The sequence below is a fragment of the Mobula birostris genome, chromosome 14, assembly GCF_030028105.1.
Source record: "Mobula birostris isolate sMobBir1 chromosome 14, sMobBir1.hap1, whole genome shotgun sequence".
Classification (NCBI taxonomy): domain Eukaryota; kingdom Metazoa; phylum Chordata; class Chondrichthyes; order Myliobatiformes; family Myliobatidae; genus Mobula; species Mobula birostris.
The window spans coordinates 94,971,484-94,987,850 of record NC_092383.1 but is presented as its reverse complement, the minus strand read 5'-3'; the positions used below and the strand labels follow the sequence as shown (position 1 = coordinate 94,987,850).

Genomic DNA, 16,367 nt, shown 5'->3' with positions numbered 1-16,367 from the left:
TTAAAAAGTGCAATGATTTTATTAACATGAGCAGTTGAGATAGCAGCACATTGAAACTATATTTAACGTTTGGACATTAGATCCAAAGCTGAACAGGTTCCTTTAGACAAAAACAAATTAATCAACTTTCACTGTACTTTGAAAGTTAAGCTGACAACTGGGTGGTACTTTGAGATTCAGAACTTACTAAGTCTTCGACATTAGGTCTGTTTTATAGTATACATGACCTTGAAAAGCACTGCAAAATAAACAAGTAGGCACCATGTTCTAAAGTGAAGAGCAACAGGATGAGCCCTGCCCATCAAAAACAAAAATATTGTAACAGCGGATACAAGATGCTACTGTATCTTTCGCACTGGGACCGTGAACTTAGTGAACAGACGTGTTGAGTACATTCAAAAGTATATGGCAGCTTCAACCATAATTTTACTAATAAATAACATCAGGCATATAATAAAAACACCAAATTTTAGGTATAAGTTGCCAATATAACTTAAGTGCAAGAATCCTGTTGCACTTCATTTGGTTTACAATTATAAAGTGAAAAATTAAATCACAAGCCAAGAGCAATTCTATTGCATCTTGGAACTTCTAAATAAGTAAGGCCACAATGTGCAATATTTGCACAATAAACTAGATCTTTAATCCACTATGGACAAAACTTTAAATGCTCTTTTTATCTGTGTGACTCCCATCCGTTCACCAACTGACAGGATTTGTCACCCAAGCTCTGATTTCATCTGAAATTTTCCCTCCAGCCTAGTGTAATGTCTAGTCTGGCCTCAACCCTCCTCCCGGCAGGTGTTCCCTTACTGGATCTTTAGCTGTGTCTCAAACTTCATGCCTCTAAACTCCCACTCTGTTCCAGCTTCCTCACAACTCTCCATCTTCAATTTTCCTCAATCCTTGACTTCTACAAATCCAGAAGTTAACCTGCACCCAGTGTTAGCAATCAATAAAACCAATTGAAACAGACAGAATGATATAAAGACATGTTATCGGGGAGTGCTACATTCTACACCTGCAGCTTATAAAAGACATTATTACATATACAACACAAATTAATTTATGCTGCCTTACTGTGTAGTCAATTGGCAAGAATTTCGAGCATCTTTACAATTTTCCTAAAAAAAAGCCAGTCTGCATGAAGAGCAAATAGTACGTCTCTAAAGTTATTTCTGGTAAGTGCTCTTCATTTCGACATCGTTAAGGTGCTGCCTCGTGGCTCTGTGAAGCTCCTGTACCACAGAAAAGCCCCACAGGTACCTGCACCAATTTCAAATTTCTACATCTGATTCAAAACCAGAACATAAACATCTATTCAGCAAAGATACAAGTGCCAATTAATAATAATAGTGAGCGAACAGTGATATCAACTCCTCCATGGACAGTCCCAACCCCGGCTAGCAACCGCTTCCCATTCAAACCCAGAGCCACAGGAACACCACCAGAAGCTACAAAGGCCTCATCCCTGGGAGAGCGAGGATCCTCCCCTAGAAAATGGGCTACACCTGGGGACAATTGGAAAGATGTGCACAGAACAGAGGACCCTGGTGAGCAGCTGTCAGAGGCCTGTGTCCCAGTACAGATGAAGGGTTTAAGTAAGAATGGTGGTCTCACATCGGGTGACATGGGAAAATTCTGGCCTCTTCTACGAAGGACAGCGGTTCAGTTGCACCACTCAAGCAACCACCTACTTGTTCACATTGTTCAGAACTGCATGCCTTTGCAGGGGTAATTCTACTAAAGCATTAGTAGTGGCATATAGACTAACAATGCTTTGCCAGGAGCATCTTGAAAGCAGCACACAGGAAAGAGAAAGAAATCTGCCTTTTGTACTAAATTGGCAAACAGCAAGTTACATTCCTGCTGTGCAGGACTTCAGTGAAATTAATGAGAGGTTCTAATTAAGTTATAAAAACACAAGTTGACTTTTTCTTTTGAAGCATTTTTTTTTTGCACCTTTGATGGTGGAATGGTTTCGAACAAAATGTAATTAACCTCAGTAAAGTGGTTTATTACCAATGTCACTATCATCTGCCCAGATGTTTAAAACAGGTTGTTGGAACAAACTGAGACCATCTGAACAAGAATACTCTGGCACTGGTTTTGCGACTTCAAAAGCACCCACAAATTGAAACATCAGATTTAAATATTAAATAGCACTCAGACACAATTAACAGACCCAATAATTATCTTCATCTGGACAAATCTATATCAATTATGAATTTAGAAATACCATGAAACAATTATACAACTTGGATCCTCCAGTAGATACTGGAATCAGCTACCCTCTAGCTTCCAAATGGGAAATGTTTTCAAGGAAATATAATTACAAAATAAAAAGGTTATCTATGTAATTTCTTTACAACTGATCTAAAGTTTCATAAACATTCCTTTGCAAGAATGGGAACATTTCCATTTGGTCTGCTACTTTGCAACTTTGTTCAGCTGGCACACAATTTTGACTGAATATTCTCATCCTTTTTTTTTAAAACACCATTAAGGGAATGCAGAGGATTTAGCAGGATTTGCATAATCGAATGTCTATATGGGATACACTTGTTCGACACAGCAGGAGAAGCTGCAGTTCCACACCTCTGCCATGATTAATCAAATTCAAAATGATAATTTCATACTACTGATCTGTAGAAGGAAAGAAAAAAAAAATTAGAAGTGTGTAATGTAGTGTAGAAAGAGTTTAGTTAAGAAGTAGCTTTCAAAAGTCTAAGTGGAGATGTGATAGGGATTTATAAGATCACGAGAGACAAAAATAGAGTAGACAGACAGCTTCTTTTCCCCAGGGTTGAAATGTCTAATACTGTACCAGTAAGAATACGTTTATCCATGGATCCCAGGTTGGGGACCTCTGATTTAGGGTAAGAGAGTAATCTCAAAGGACATGTGTGGGACAAGATTTTTTTAAAAACACAGTGGTGGGTGCCTAGAATGTGCTACCTGGGATGGTGGTTGTGGCAGATAATTTTAAGAGATGTTTAGAAGGCACAAGAATGTGAGAACAATGGAGGGATATCGAAATTGTGTAGGCAGATGGGAATAATTTAGTTGATCATTGATTACACTCTGCAGTTGCAGTCTGAAGAGTTAAGTTTAATGTAATCTATGAAATCCTGAAGTTGGTGAGGGCTTCATTCCTTAGAACACAAGAAAATGAGGGGTGAGTTATAGAATTATGAGAGGCATAGATGATGTGGATGGCAAGTCTTTCCCCCACTAACATAGTTATTGTCATTTACAGTTTTTTTATCATCATGTTTTGTAATGTACTACTGGAGCATAACAACAAATTTCAGAATCAGGTTTATTATCACCGGCATATGTCATGAAATTTGTTAACTTAGCAGCAGCAGTTCAATACAATATATAAGAAAGAAGAAAATAAAATAAAATAATGATAATAAGAAATAAATAAATAAATAAATTAGAGCTTACATACGTTGAACAGATCAAAAACCGTGCAAAAAACAGAAATAATATACATTAACAAGGGCTCAACATCCATCCAGGAATCAAAACATGTTGGTGATATTAAACCTGATTCTGATGGAGTGGCAAGTATTTTTTTAAATACACACAATGGCAGGTGCTGAAACCCATCTCCATGAGTGGTGGTAGGAGCAAATACAATAGAAATGTTTAAGAGGCATTTAGTCACATGAACAGACAGGGAATGGAAGGACATGGGCCAAGTGCAGGCAGATTGCATTAGATTAGTATCATGATTGGCATAGCTATTGTTCCATCTTCTAAACTTCTTATTTAACTAATTATCCAGTTCGTAACCACCTTATGTTGCCTGCGACTTGAGCCAGAGAAAGGGTACTACACAGACTAAGACTACTTTGTCACTGAGTCTGTGCCAGACAGGGCTTCCCAGTATAGGCCCACCTTCTAACACTGGGCTCACATCACTTCAGGATACACTTCCTCACATATATATCCAAGTACTGTTTAGGTACGGCAAGTGCTTCGGCCCTATTACCTCTCCTGGTCACTACCACCCTTTCAATGAAACTGGTTTTTCTTCATCTCCCCCTTTATGCTTGGCCGATTGGTCACTCTACCCAGACCCAATGTCACTTTGTGCACTTCAATCAAATATTCTCTCCATCTTCTTCATTCCAAAGAAATTAACCATAAAACAAGGAAGAATTAGATCATTCAGCCCATCGAGTCTGCTCCACCATGTGAAAATGGCTGATTTATTATCCCCTCAATCCTATTCTCCTGCCTTTGGCACCCTTACTAATCAAGAACCTATCAACCTCCTCTCAAAATATACCAAACAACTTAGCCTGCACTGTCACTTGAAGCAATGGATTCTACGGTTTCACTACCCTCTGGCTGAAGAAATTCCTCCTCATCTCTGCACTAATGGTCTGTCCTTGTACTCTGAGGCTGTTCCCTTTGGTCCTGAACTTCTCCACTATAGGAAATATCCTCTCCATGTCCACTCTCTTCAGGCTTTTCAATATTCGATCGCTACTCTTCTAAACTCCAGCAAGTACGGGCTCAGACCTATCAAATTCTCCTCACATGTAAACCCTTTCATTCCCAGGATCATTCTTGTGAACCACCTCTGGATTCTCTGCAATGCCAGCACGTCCTTTCTTAGATAATGGACTCAATGCTGATGGAAATACTCCAACTGCAGTCTGATCAATACCTTATAAAACCTCAGCATTACATCCTTGCTTTAATATACTAGTCCTCTTGAAATGAATGCTAACACTGCATTTGCCCTCCTCATCAGTCTCAACCTGCAAGTTAAACTTTAGGGAATCCTGCACGAGGACCCACTAGCCTATCCAAACATTCAGAATTTTTCCAGTGGTGGCAATATTCCACTTTTCACAACACCTGTTTCTTTAAGGACCCAAGACCTCAGCACACCAGAATGTTTCCTGTGGTCTTGGGACATTGGTCCTAGTGTATTATCCTCAACCTCTGGATTAAGTCATCTTCCTGACCGGCAGGAAGCTGGCGGGGAGGAAATCAGTATTTACCAAAGGAGAAGTAAGGCGCTCCTTCCTTGGGGAAGGTGTAGCACCTGCTTAGCCCCCTGATCAGTGTCATGTGAGGCCGTGGGAGGAGGTGGTGAACGGTTGTATGAACAGCGGGTGTATATCACAAATTCTGGTTCTGCATCCAGTGACACCAGGCAGAGAATCTATGAAGAGTACTGATAATGGATGAGGTCACCTGTCTTGTAAATACACCAACCAGAAGGCGGCAATGGCTTCCGAGAAAAAATTTGCCAAGAACAATCATGGTCAAAGACCACGATCGCCCAGTCGCCACATAATGATGATGATGATCAGACTACTAATTCTACACTGACTAACTTTCTTTGAACCAGTACTTTTAAATGCTTAAACTTTTCCCCAATCACTGCTGGAGATACAAAACTAAATACCTTTTTTTAAAAATTGAAGTCCATTACCTTGTCGCTTCGTCAGCTGCAAGGAGCTCCATCTGATTGGAAAGCGCCTCTCCTTTCTCAGGGTCTCTTTTCTTGTCTTTTGTCAGGCTAAAAAGAACACAAGAACCAAGGGACATGTGAAATCCACCATTCAACTTTTCAAACAAGCTCTGCCAAAAATGATATAGTGTTGTCCCAGCGTATATGATGAATAAACTCTTCTTGGGTTTCCTCTCGTCCTCTGTTCCTCCCGATTGGTTTGTCCTCATCCAAACAGGTTTCCCCTGTCCCACCTCGTTTACAATCAAATTACAGTCCTTACTGAGGGCAACACCTTTGTCTTTGTTAAAATTCTTGTTCTCCAGTTTTATTTCATTGGTTTCCTTCACCAGGCAGTCCAAAAGTCACCATTGTAGCACAATAGTTTTGTGCTGAAATCAATCCTATAGACATTGCGAATATAGTGTTCTGCTACCACTGATTTCTCCAGCTAACCCAAACAGATACACCTCCCGTGCTCCTTAATATGGGTTTCCACCGTCTGGATGAAATACACTGCTCCACGTTCACAGGAAACCCTATAAACACTCTGTCACTTGCACACATTACTGCTGAACATTTGCCTCAATGACATTTTCCTATACTGGGAGAGCCGAGGACCAGAGGGCACAGCCTTCGAATACAAGGACTCCTCATCTCTGTCTCTTTAGGACAGTGATGGAGGAATTTCTTTAGCCAAAGTGGTGAAACTGTGGAATTCATTATCACAGGCACCTGCAGAGGTGAAGTCATTGGTTAATACTTAAAACGGAGGCTGATAATTCCTTGATTAGTAAAAGAGCATCGAAGGTTACAGAGAGAATGGGGTTGAGAAGGAAGATCATCAGCCGTGATCAAGTGCAGAGCAGACTAGATGGGTCGAATGGCTTTATTCTGCTCCCGTGTCTTTGATCTTATTTTCCTTGATTCCGTTAATGGGCATTTCGAGCTAACTAAGGAGGTAGTGTCATAGAGCACCACAGTACTTTGGCCCATCTAGCCCGTGACAGCCCGTTTTCTGCCTAGTCCCATCCATCTGCAGCTGGACCGCAGCCCTCCATGGCTCTCTCATCCATGTATCTACCCAACCTCTCTTCAATGTTGCAACTGAGTCTGCATCCATCATTTCAACTGGCAGCTCACTTCACTCTTGAGTGAAGAACTTCCCCCTCAGGTTCCTCTTAAATCACCTTTCACCCTAAAACTATGACCTCTAGCTCTAGTCTCACCCAACCTCAGCATTTACCCTAATTCTACTCCTCATACCTTTTGTAAGCCTCTATCAAATCTCCCCTCATTCTTACACTCCGGGAAATAAAGTCCGACTAACCCATTCAACTTTTCTCTATAACTCATGTCAAGTCCCAGCAACGTTCTTGTAAGTAGCAACATTCTTGTAAATTTTCTCTCAACTCCTTCAGTCCTATTGATATTTTTCCTGTTTTTCTGAAACTGCACAAAATAATCCAAATTTGGCCTCACCAATATTTTATATAACTTCAACATAACATCCCAAATTCTGCATTCAATACTTTAATTTATAAAGCCCTATGTGCCATAAAGCTCTCTTTATGGCCCTATGCAGCACTTGAAGAGATTATGGATCTGTATTTCCAGATTCCCCTGTCTTACTGCACAGCTCAGTGGCTTACCATTCACTGTGCAATGTCTGCCCTGGTTTGTCCTCATCAGGTGCAACACCTCATACTTGTCCGCATTAAATGCCATCTGCCATCTTTCAGATCAGTTTTCAAGCTGGCATGGATCCCGCTGCAAGCTTTTAATGACCTTCTTTCCTGTCCACTACACCCGCAATTGTGGCGTTATCACAAATTTGTTAATTCAGTTTATCACATCATCTAAATTATTAACATAGTTGATAAACAAGAGGACCTAGAACTGGTTCCTGCCATGTTGACCATCCCTAATCACGCCTTGTCTTTCCATATACTTACATATCCTGTCCCCCAGAATGTTTTCCAATAATTTACCCACAACTGACATCAGGCTCATGGATTGGGTCTCTTAAAGAACATTAAGGTGGATAAGACCCCTTGCATCTGATGGGATATATCCCAGGGTAGTGAGACAGGCAAGAGATGAGATTGTTGGGGCCTTGACGAATATCCTCCTGTACTCTCCAACCACAGCTGAGGTCCCAGAAGACTGGAAAGTAGCTAATGTTGCTTCATTATTCGAGAAAGTTATAATCCTGGAAACTATAGACTCACGTTAGTGGTAGGGAAGTTACGGGAGAGCACTTTTAGAAATAGGATTTGTGAGAATTTGGAAAACCATTGCCTAATTAGGACAAGGTGTTACGAACTTGATAGGGTTTTTGAGGAGATAACAAGTGATTGATGAAGGTAGAATTGTGGATGCTATTTAAGTGGATTTTGGTAAGGTGTTTGCACAAGGTCTCTCATGAGAGGCTCATTCAGAATCAGGATTAGTATCACCGGCATATATTGTGAAATTTGTTGACTTTGACTATAAATTGCAATACATAATAATAGCAAAAAACCATCAATTAAAGTGTGTATGCATGAATGTTCTTGCATACGAGCTGGATGAAAACACACATGGGTAGATATGTAAGTTTGTGAATGATTTGAAGACTGGTTGTGCGGACAGTGTAGAAGACTGTCAAATGATATAGTGGGATATAGATCAGCTACAGATATGGGCAGAGAAATAGCAGATAAATGAGGAGTGTTTCACCTTGGGAGTTTACATTTAATAATGGCAAGGCCATTATAGAGGAGTAGAGGGATATTGGGTTCATAACTCCCTGAAAGTGGCGACACAGGTTGACAGTGATGAAGAAAGCACACCGCATGCTTATTTTTATTAATCAAGGAATGGAATCAGGAAGTTATGTTGCAGCCTTATTGAACTCATAAGACTGCATCTGGAGTATTGCATTCAGTTCTAGTCACCCCATTATAGGATGTCGAGGCTTTGGAGAGGGTGCAGAAGAGGCTCACCAGGATGCAGCTTGGATTAGAGGGCATGTACTATCAGGAGAGTTTGGACAAACTTTGGTTGTTTTCTCTGGAGCAGCGTGCTTGAGGGGAGATCCCATAGAGAGTTATAAGATGAAGCATAGATAGAAAAGATAAGACAGTATCTTTCGCTCAGGGTCAACAGCTCTAAAACTAGAGCACATACTTCTAAAGTGAGAAGGGACAAGGGGAAAGGACATGTGCAGGGGGCAATTTTTTTTTACCACCCAGATAGTCATATGTGCCTGGGATGGAGGCGAGGTGGATACAATGGAGGCAATCAAGAGGCTCCAGATCAGCACATGAACATGCAGGAAAAGAAAGAACATGGACATTGTGGACAGGAAGGTTTGTTCCTGTGCCTATGTTAGATGTAACCCAGGGCTCTCTAGTTTCTACTCAAAAGGGAGGTCATTCAGCAGAGAAAATGTTTAACCCAGAGAGTGGCAGATAACCCAAATGAAAGTCTTTACCCAAGAGGACTGCGGAGTCTCAATCTCCAAACATGCCCATGTCCATCATGTACATATTTGAATATTAGGAGCCTCATTACCTGCAGAAGATATTCTCAAACTACTCCTTTTTCAAATGGGGTTGCTTAACACAAAGAGAGGGGAGTGGCTTGCACGTCCACTGTAGAATTCACCAACTAAGGACACTGAACATTGTAGTCAGGATTGACTTTGACCCTGTAGAGAATCAGGAGGGTGATGGTGCTGAGCTTTAATATGTCAAATGATGGGAGAACACAAGGTCCCATCATAGCTTAAGGAAGTTAATTGTGTGTGCAAGATGTCCAGTTATGTTGATCAGAGTGCACAACAACGTGTGGACAATCATATCAATTCAAAGATTTTTCAAATATCAGAACAGATTCAGACTCCCAGATCCAATTCTCCTTTCTCAATGGAATTTTCAGCAGAGGATTGAATTATTAAAAAGAGTGGATTGTGGAGAAATTAGGGCATGAGATAGAATTCAGCATCTACAAAATAAATCGATAATGAATATAAAATACTACTTACATTCCACATATGTGATGTCTTTTCCATATACCCATCACCAAGAGTATTGTAATAATAATAATAACAATAATAGCAGCTATAAGAGAGGATTAAACACAATGTTAGATTGGCATTATCAGTAAAAACTTGAACAGACAATTCAACTCTCACCTCAGTAGCTGTGAGAGGTAATTTGAGCTTTTGCCAAGTCTGACAACAAATCATAACTCTCCTGTCTCTTTGCTTGAAGGGGAACCACCAATTTCTCTCGTTAACCACATTAGCCAAAGTGCCTTGTCCATGAATCTCATTGCAATAGCTATACAGCACAGAAACGGGTCCCCAGCCCCACCTGTCCATGCCGAACAAAGTGCCAACCTGAGCTAATCCCATTTGCCAAAGTGTGGCCCATAGCAATACAAACATCTCTCATGTATGCACATGTTCAAAGGTAATTGTAGCTGCCTCAGTCAGGTATAATCCTCTAGCAGCTCAGTCTGTATACCCACAAGCCTCTGTGTATAAAAGTTGCCCCTCAGGTCCCCTTGAAAACTTTCTCTTCTCGTCATAAAGCTATGTCCCCTAGTTTTAGACTCCCATAAACCATGAATATAAATTGAGACCTAATCTATGTGCCTCATGATTTTATAAATTTCTGCCTCTTCCTCTCCAGGGAAAACAGTCCCAGCCTATCCAGTCTCTCCTTATAAATGAACTTCTCCAGTTCATGCAACACACTTGCAAATCTTTCCTTCACCTTCTCTAGGTTAATCACATCTTTCCTACGGTAGGATGACTAGAACTGCACACAATACTCCAGGTGTGGTCTCACCAACATCCCTGTTTAGCTGTAACATGATATCCCAGATCTTGTACTTAATGCACCTATTGATGAAGGCAAGAATGCCATATCCTCTCTTCCAATTACATCATAGAACTTTGCAGTTGTACTCCTCAAAATCCACAGCTCCCAAAAGTGGCAACACAAGGGGACAGGGTGGTAAAGGCAACATATGGCATGCTTACCTTCACCTGTTGAGACATTAGAGTACAAAACAAGTCATGTTTCACCGGTCTAGAACTTACGCTTAGGTCATATTTTAAACATAGAACAGTACAGCACAGGAACAGGCCCTTTGGCCCACAATTTTGTGCTGAACCATTAAAATTAGTAATCAAATGGCTAACCAAACTAATCCTTTCTGCATATACAATAACCATATACCACAATTTCTTCACATTCATGTGCTTACCTAAATCCCTAATGTTTCTGCCTCTACCACCACCCAAGGCAGCCACCAAAAAACTTGTGTAAAAGACTTGGCTCTCACATCTCCTTTAAAATTTACCCCTCTCGTCTTAAAAGCATGCCCTCTGGTATCAGCCCTGGGAGAAAGATAATGACTGTCTACTCTATCTATACCTCTCATAACCTTGTAAACCTCTATCAGATCTCCCCCTCAACCTCCACCACCTCAAATAAAACAGCCCAAGTTTGTCCAACCTCTCACTTCAGCTCAAACCCTCTAATCCAGGCAGCATCCTGGTAAATCTCTTATGCCCCCTCTCAAACCTCGATATCCTTCCTACAAACGTTTGTATAATCGGGTGTCAATAAATGTATGCATTACACCAGAGGCGGCCTAACTGGAGTTTTCTAAAGCTGCAACATAACTTCCTGACTTTTGACCTCAATGCCTCGACTAATAAAGGCCAGCATGTCATGTCCCTTCTTCACTATCCTAACAACCTACACAGCCACTCTCAGAGAGCTATGAACTTGACGGAAGATCCCGATGGAGTACCTGGTAAGGCTCCGAAAACCTGTGCCAACCAACTGGCGGGAGTATTCAAGGACATTTTCAACCTCTCACTGCTAAGGGCAGAAGTTCCCACTTGCTTCAAAAAGGCGACAATTATACCAGTGCCTAAGAAAAATAATGTGAGCTGCCTTAGTGACTATCGCCCAGTAGCACTCACATCTACAGTGATGAAATGCTTTGAGAAACTGATCATGACTAGACTGAACTCCTGACTCAGCAAGGACTTGGACCCATTGCAGTTTACCTATCGCCACAACAGGTCAATGGCATATGCAATCTGAATGGCTACTCACATGGCTTTAGACCACCTGGACAATGCAAACACCTATGTCAGGATGCTGTTCATCGACTATTGCTCAGCATTTAATACCATCATTTCCATAATCCTGATTGAAAAGTTACAGAACCTGGGCCTTTGTACCTCCCTCCGCAACTGAATCCTCGACTTCCTAACCCGAAGACCACAATCTATGTGGATTGGGGATAAAATCTCCTCCTCACTGACGACCAACACTGGCGCACCTCAGGGATGTGTGATTAGCCCACTGCCCTACTCTCTATATACACGTGGCTGTGTGGCTAGGCATAGCTCAAATGCCATCTATAAATTTGCTGATGATACATTGACTGTTGGGAGAATCTCAGGTGGTGACAAGAGGGCGTACAGGAGTGAGATATGCCAAATAGTGGAGTGGTGCCGCAACAACAACCTGACACTCACCGTCAGTAAATTGAAAAAGCTGATTGCGGACTTCCGGAAGGGTAAGATGAAGGAACACATACCAATCCTCATAGAGGGATCAGAAGTGAAGAGTGAGCAGTTTCAAGTTCCTCGGTGTCAAGATCTCTGAGGATCTAAGCTGGTCCCAACATATCGATGCAGTTATAGAGAAGGCAAGACAGCAACTATACTTCATTGGGAGTGTGAAGAGATTTGGTACATCAACAAATACACTCAAAAAGTTCTACAGATGCACCGTGGAGAGCATTCTGACAGGCTGCATCACTGTCTGGTAGGGGGAGGGGGCTACTGCACGGGACCGAAAGAAGCTGCAGAGGGTTGTAAATCTAGTCAGCTCCATCTTGGGTACTAGCCTACAATGTACCCAGAACACCTTTAGGGAGTGGTTTGTCAGAAAGGCAGTGTCCGTCAATAAGCACGTCTAGCACAAAGAGCATGACCTTTTCCCACTGTTACCATCAGGTAGGAGATACAGAAGCTAGAAGGAACAGCTTCTTCCCCTCCACCATCTGATTCCTAAATGGACATTGAACCCGAAAACACTACCTCACTTTTTTTTAAAGATATAGATTTCTGTTTTATGCACGATTTTTAATCTATTCAATATATATTGTAATTGATTCATTTATTTTATATTATTATTTTATTTTGTGTTTTTTCTTCTATATTATGTATTGCATTGAATTACTACAGCTAAGTTAACAAATTTCACATCACTTGCCGGTGATAATAAACCCAATTCTGATTCTTGAGATCCTCATATTATCTGGGAACGTAAATTGTAAAGTACAGCATGGATGTGGAGCCCTTGGAGGTGAAGAGGTTATCCTGGATTACAGAGTATTAGCCACAAGAGATTGCACACACTTGGACTGCTCTCTCTGGAGTAGCGATGGTTTGAAATTCCTAAGGATGGGTTTGGGGACAGAGAGGCGAGTTAGGGGTCAGGTTAGAGTTTAGAGTCCATGATGTGGGGGAGTTAGAAGTCAAATTAAGTTTTAGGACAGGAATGTGAAGAATTCAGATGTCAGGCCTCCTCTCTACGTTTGGAGACCAGTGATGTGCACATGCGATGAAGGACATTCAGAGTCCAGCAACATGAAAGATGACAAAGGATGTCTGTGGATGTTGGGCTGTCTCAGATCACTGGGATTTGATGCCTATGTGAGCAGAAGGCATGAGGAGGAACAAGGGTTGGTCAACTGACCAGGCCGCAGTTCGGGCCTGGAATTTGGGGTCCTGTCGTCAGTTGGTCTAGGGGGCAATACTGATGGCTGAAGCCTGGAGACTGAAGACCTGTTCAATAATGGAAACGTCAAATACTAGAGGGCTTGGTTTAGGACGAGTGGTGCAAGTTTAAAAGTTTTTTAAAATACAACAAGGATGGCAGGTGCTTGGGATTGTTGCCGGGGTGGTAGCAGAAGCCAATACAACAGCAACGTTTGAGAGGAATTTAGGCACATGAATGGGCCAATGATAGTGGGATAGAGAGTAAACACATTAGATGGGATTAGATTAGATTCCCTCGTGACTGGCAGTCATGGTAGGCAGAAGACCCTGTTTCTGAGATGTACAGTTCTATTCTCCATGTTAAGCAGCCCACTTGACTGGCAGAGCCTTGCACATCCTACAATCCATTTCCCCCACCATCGCCACATGACTGCAGTGCGTAGTGCAAAATGTCTGGCAATTTCTCACCTGGGATATTAGACAGCAACTCCAAACTCACCACCTCTACCACTCAGCAGGACAAAGGCAGTGGTTTTGCGAGTTCCCCTCCTACACCCGCAGCATCCTAACCAGGAAATATTATCACCGGACCTCCTTCATGGTGCCATACATTTTGACCTCAACAGAGCACACTAACAATGCTCAGCAGACGAACACAGAACACAGCAAGCAACAGTGAATGACACCTTGTTCGTCACCACCCTCTGCATCTGACATGACAGGCCATCTTCAGCCCCAGCATTCATGGGTGTGCAGACAATGGACCCGACTTCAAGGGCATTTGTGGATGGAAAATAAATACTGAACTTACCACTGGATCCCGCATCAGAATAAAATACTCTCATTTATCATTGGAGCCCTCGATCCAAAAATACTCTCATTTACCACTCCCATTTCAGTCCCTAATTGGCCGCTTACTTCTTCTCACCTGCCCATTACCTCCCCCTGGTACCCCTTCCCATTCCCTTTCACTCTCCACTCCTATCAGATCCCTCCCTCTCCATCCCTTTACCTTTCCCACCCACCTGGCTTTACCTATCATCTTCTAGCTTGCCTGCCTTCCACTCCTCCCCACTTTTTATTCTGATATCTTCCCCATTCCTTTCCAGTCCTGATGAAGTGTCTTGGCTACAAGTGTCAACTGCTTACTCCTCTCCATTAATGCTGCCTGACCTGCTGAGCTCCCCCAGCATTTTGTGTGTGTCGCTCAATTACCAGAGTTGTACTCTTCACAAAAAAACTCTCATTTATGCTCGTAAAGGATTTCAACTGTCATAATTTTCTGTAAATATTTGTGCATGTTTATTGCTGTCAATAAAAGTATACACAAGATAAAAGCATGAATTATCCAATTTTTTGACTTACCAAATGTTGAATATGGAAAAGAGCTTTTTGAAGCTGCAAAGGAAGAATACTGAAGTTAACATAATAGCAGTCAAACAACAGAGGAAAATGAAAAATACAAAAAACTGCAGAAGCTAGAAATCTAAAATAAAAACAAAAAATGCAGCCTCTGTGGGAAGAGGATTACAGCTGACATTTCAGGTCTATGACACTTTGTCAGAATAGAGGGGAGATGCGCAGAAACCCAGTCACCCTGACATGTAGACACAAGGCGCAGAGACCATGTCCAGACAGGCCTGCAGAGAATGTCCTGCTGCCCTGCATTTTACATCTCCTACATTCCTTTCTGACGTTCTTTTGTCTCTTTTTGCCACAGCATCACAGCTTTGTTTTTATATTCTAGTCCATTCAAAATGAATGCTAACATTGCATTTGCCCTCCTTACCACCAACTCAACCGGCAAGTTTACTTCGAGGAAATCCTGTACAAATCCCTTTGCACCTTGGATTTTTGAATTTTCTCCCTGTTGAGAAAATAGTCTACACTTTTATTCCTTCAAGCAAAGTGCATGACCTTATACTTTCAGAAACTGAATTCCATCTGCCACTTCTATCAACCACCACTATAAACACACCCAATCACCTGACCCGCACTGCCACACATGGCAACAAATTGAATGGATTCAACACCCACTGGCTAAAGAAATTCCTGCTCATGTCTGTTCTAAATGGACGTGCCTCTCAGTCAGTGCCCTCTGCCCTAAACTCTCCCACTTTGGGAAACATCCCCTCCACATCCACTCTCCAATGTCAGCACATCCTTATTTAGATAAGGAGCTCAAAATTGCTGTCATAATCCAAGTGAGGCCTCACCACTGCCTTATAAAGCCTCAGCATTAATTCCTTGATATTCTAGTCCCCTTGAAATGAATGCTACCATTGCTTTTGCAGTCCTCACCACCAACTCAACCTGCAAGGTAACCTTTAGCGAATTATGCTCAAGGACTCCCAAGTCCCTTGTCCTTTACAGATTTTTGAATTTTCTGTCTGCTTAGAAAATAGACTACACTTTTGTTCCTACTATCAAAGTGCATAACCATACATTTCCTGACACAGTATTCCATCTGCCACTTCTATGCCATTCTCCTAATTTGTCGAAGTCCTTCTGCAGCCTCCAGCTTCCTCAGTACTACCTGCCTCCACCTATCTTCTTATTGTAAGCAAACTTGGCCGAAAAGCCATCAATTCTGTAATCCAAATCATTGACATAAAATGTAAAAAGAAGTGGTCCCAACACTGACCTCTGTGGAACACCACTAGTCACCAACAGCCCATCAGAAAAGGTACCCTTCATTCCCACTCTACTTCTCGCCAATCAGCCAATGCTCTATCCATTCTAGTATCTTTCCTGTGATACCATACTCTTATCAATAGCCTCATACGTGGCACCTTGTCAAAGGCCTTCTGAAAATCCAAGCACACAACATCCACCAATTCTCTTTTGTCTATCCTGCTTGCTATATCCTTATTACATCACAATTATTTAAGAGTTTCAGAGTTATTGGACACATCAGAAGAAACACTCAAAATATAGAACATAGAACAGTACAGCACAGGGACAGGCCATTCAGCCCAAAATGTTGTGCTGAACCAGCTAAAAAGCAAATCAAAAACCCCTGAACACTAATCCTTTCTACCTGCATCATGTCCATATCCCTCCATCTTCCTTACATCCATG

The 16,367-nt window shown here is 41.8% G+C and overlaps 1 protein-coding gene across 3 annotated transcripts in view; it reads right to left on the bottom strand.

Annotated features, from left to right (window-relative positions):
- Positions 1-16,367, bottom strand: part of LOC140210129 (complement component receptor 1-like protein) — a 62,023-nt gene continuing 45,656 nt past the window's right edge. For 2 of the 3 annotated variants that reach the window (XM_072278990.1, XM_072278992.1), the window contains 4 exons: positions 14,652-14,684; positions 9,513-9,588; positions 5,465-5,551; positions 1-2,646 (listed from right to left, as the gene is read on the bottom strand). In XM_072278990.1, the coding sequence (XP_072135091.1) occupies positions 2,634-2,646; positions 5,465-5,551; positions 9,513-9,588; positions 14,652-14,684 (209 nt within the window). In that variant the 3' untranslated portion in view covers positions 1-2,633. Of the gene's footprint in view, positions 2,647-5,437; positions 5,552-9,512; positions 9,589-14,651; positions 14,685-16,367 lie in introns of all 3 variants that reach the window. The other variant, XM_072278991.1, reaches the window with a different exon arrangement.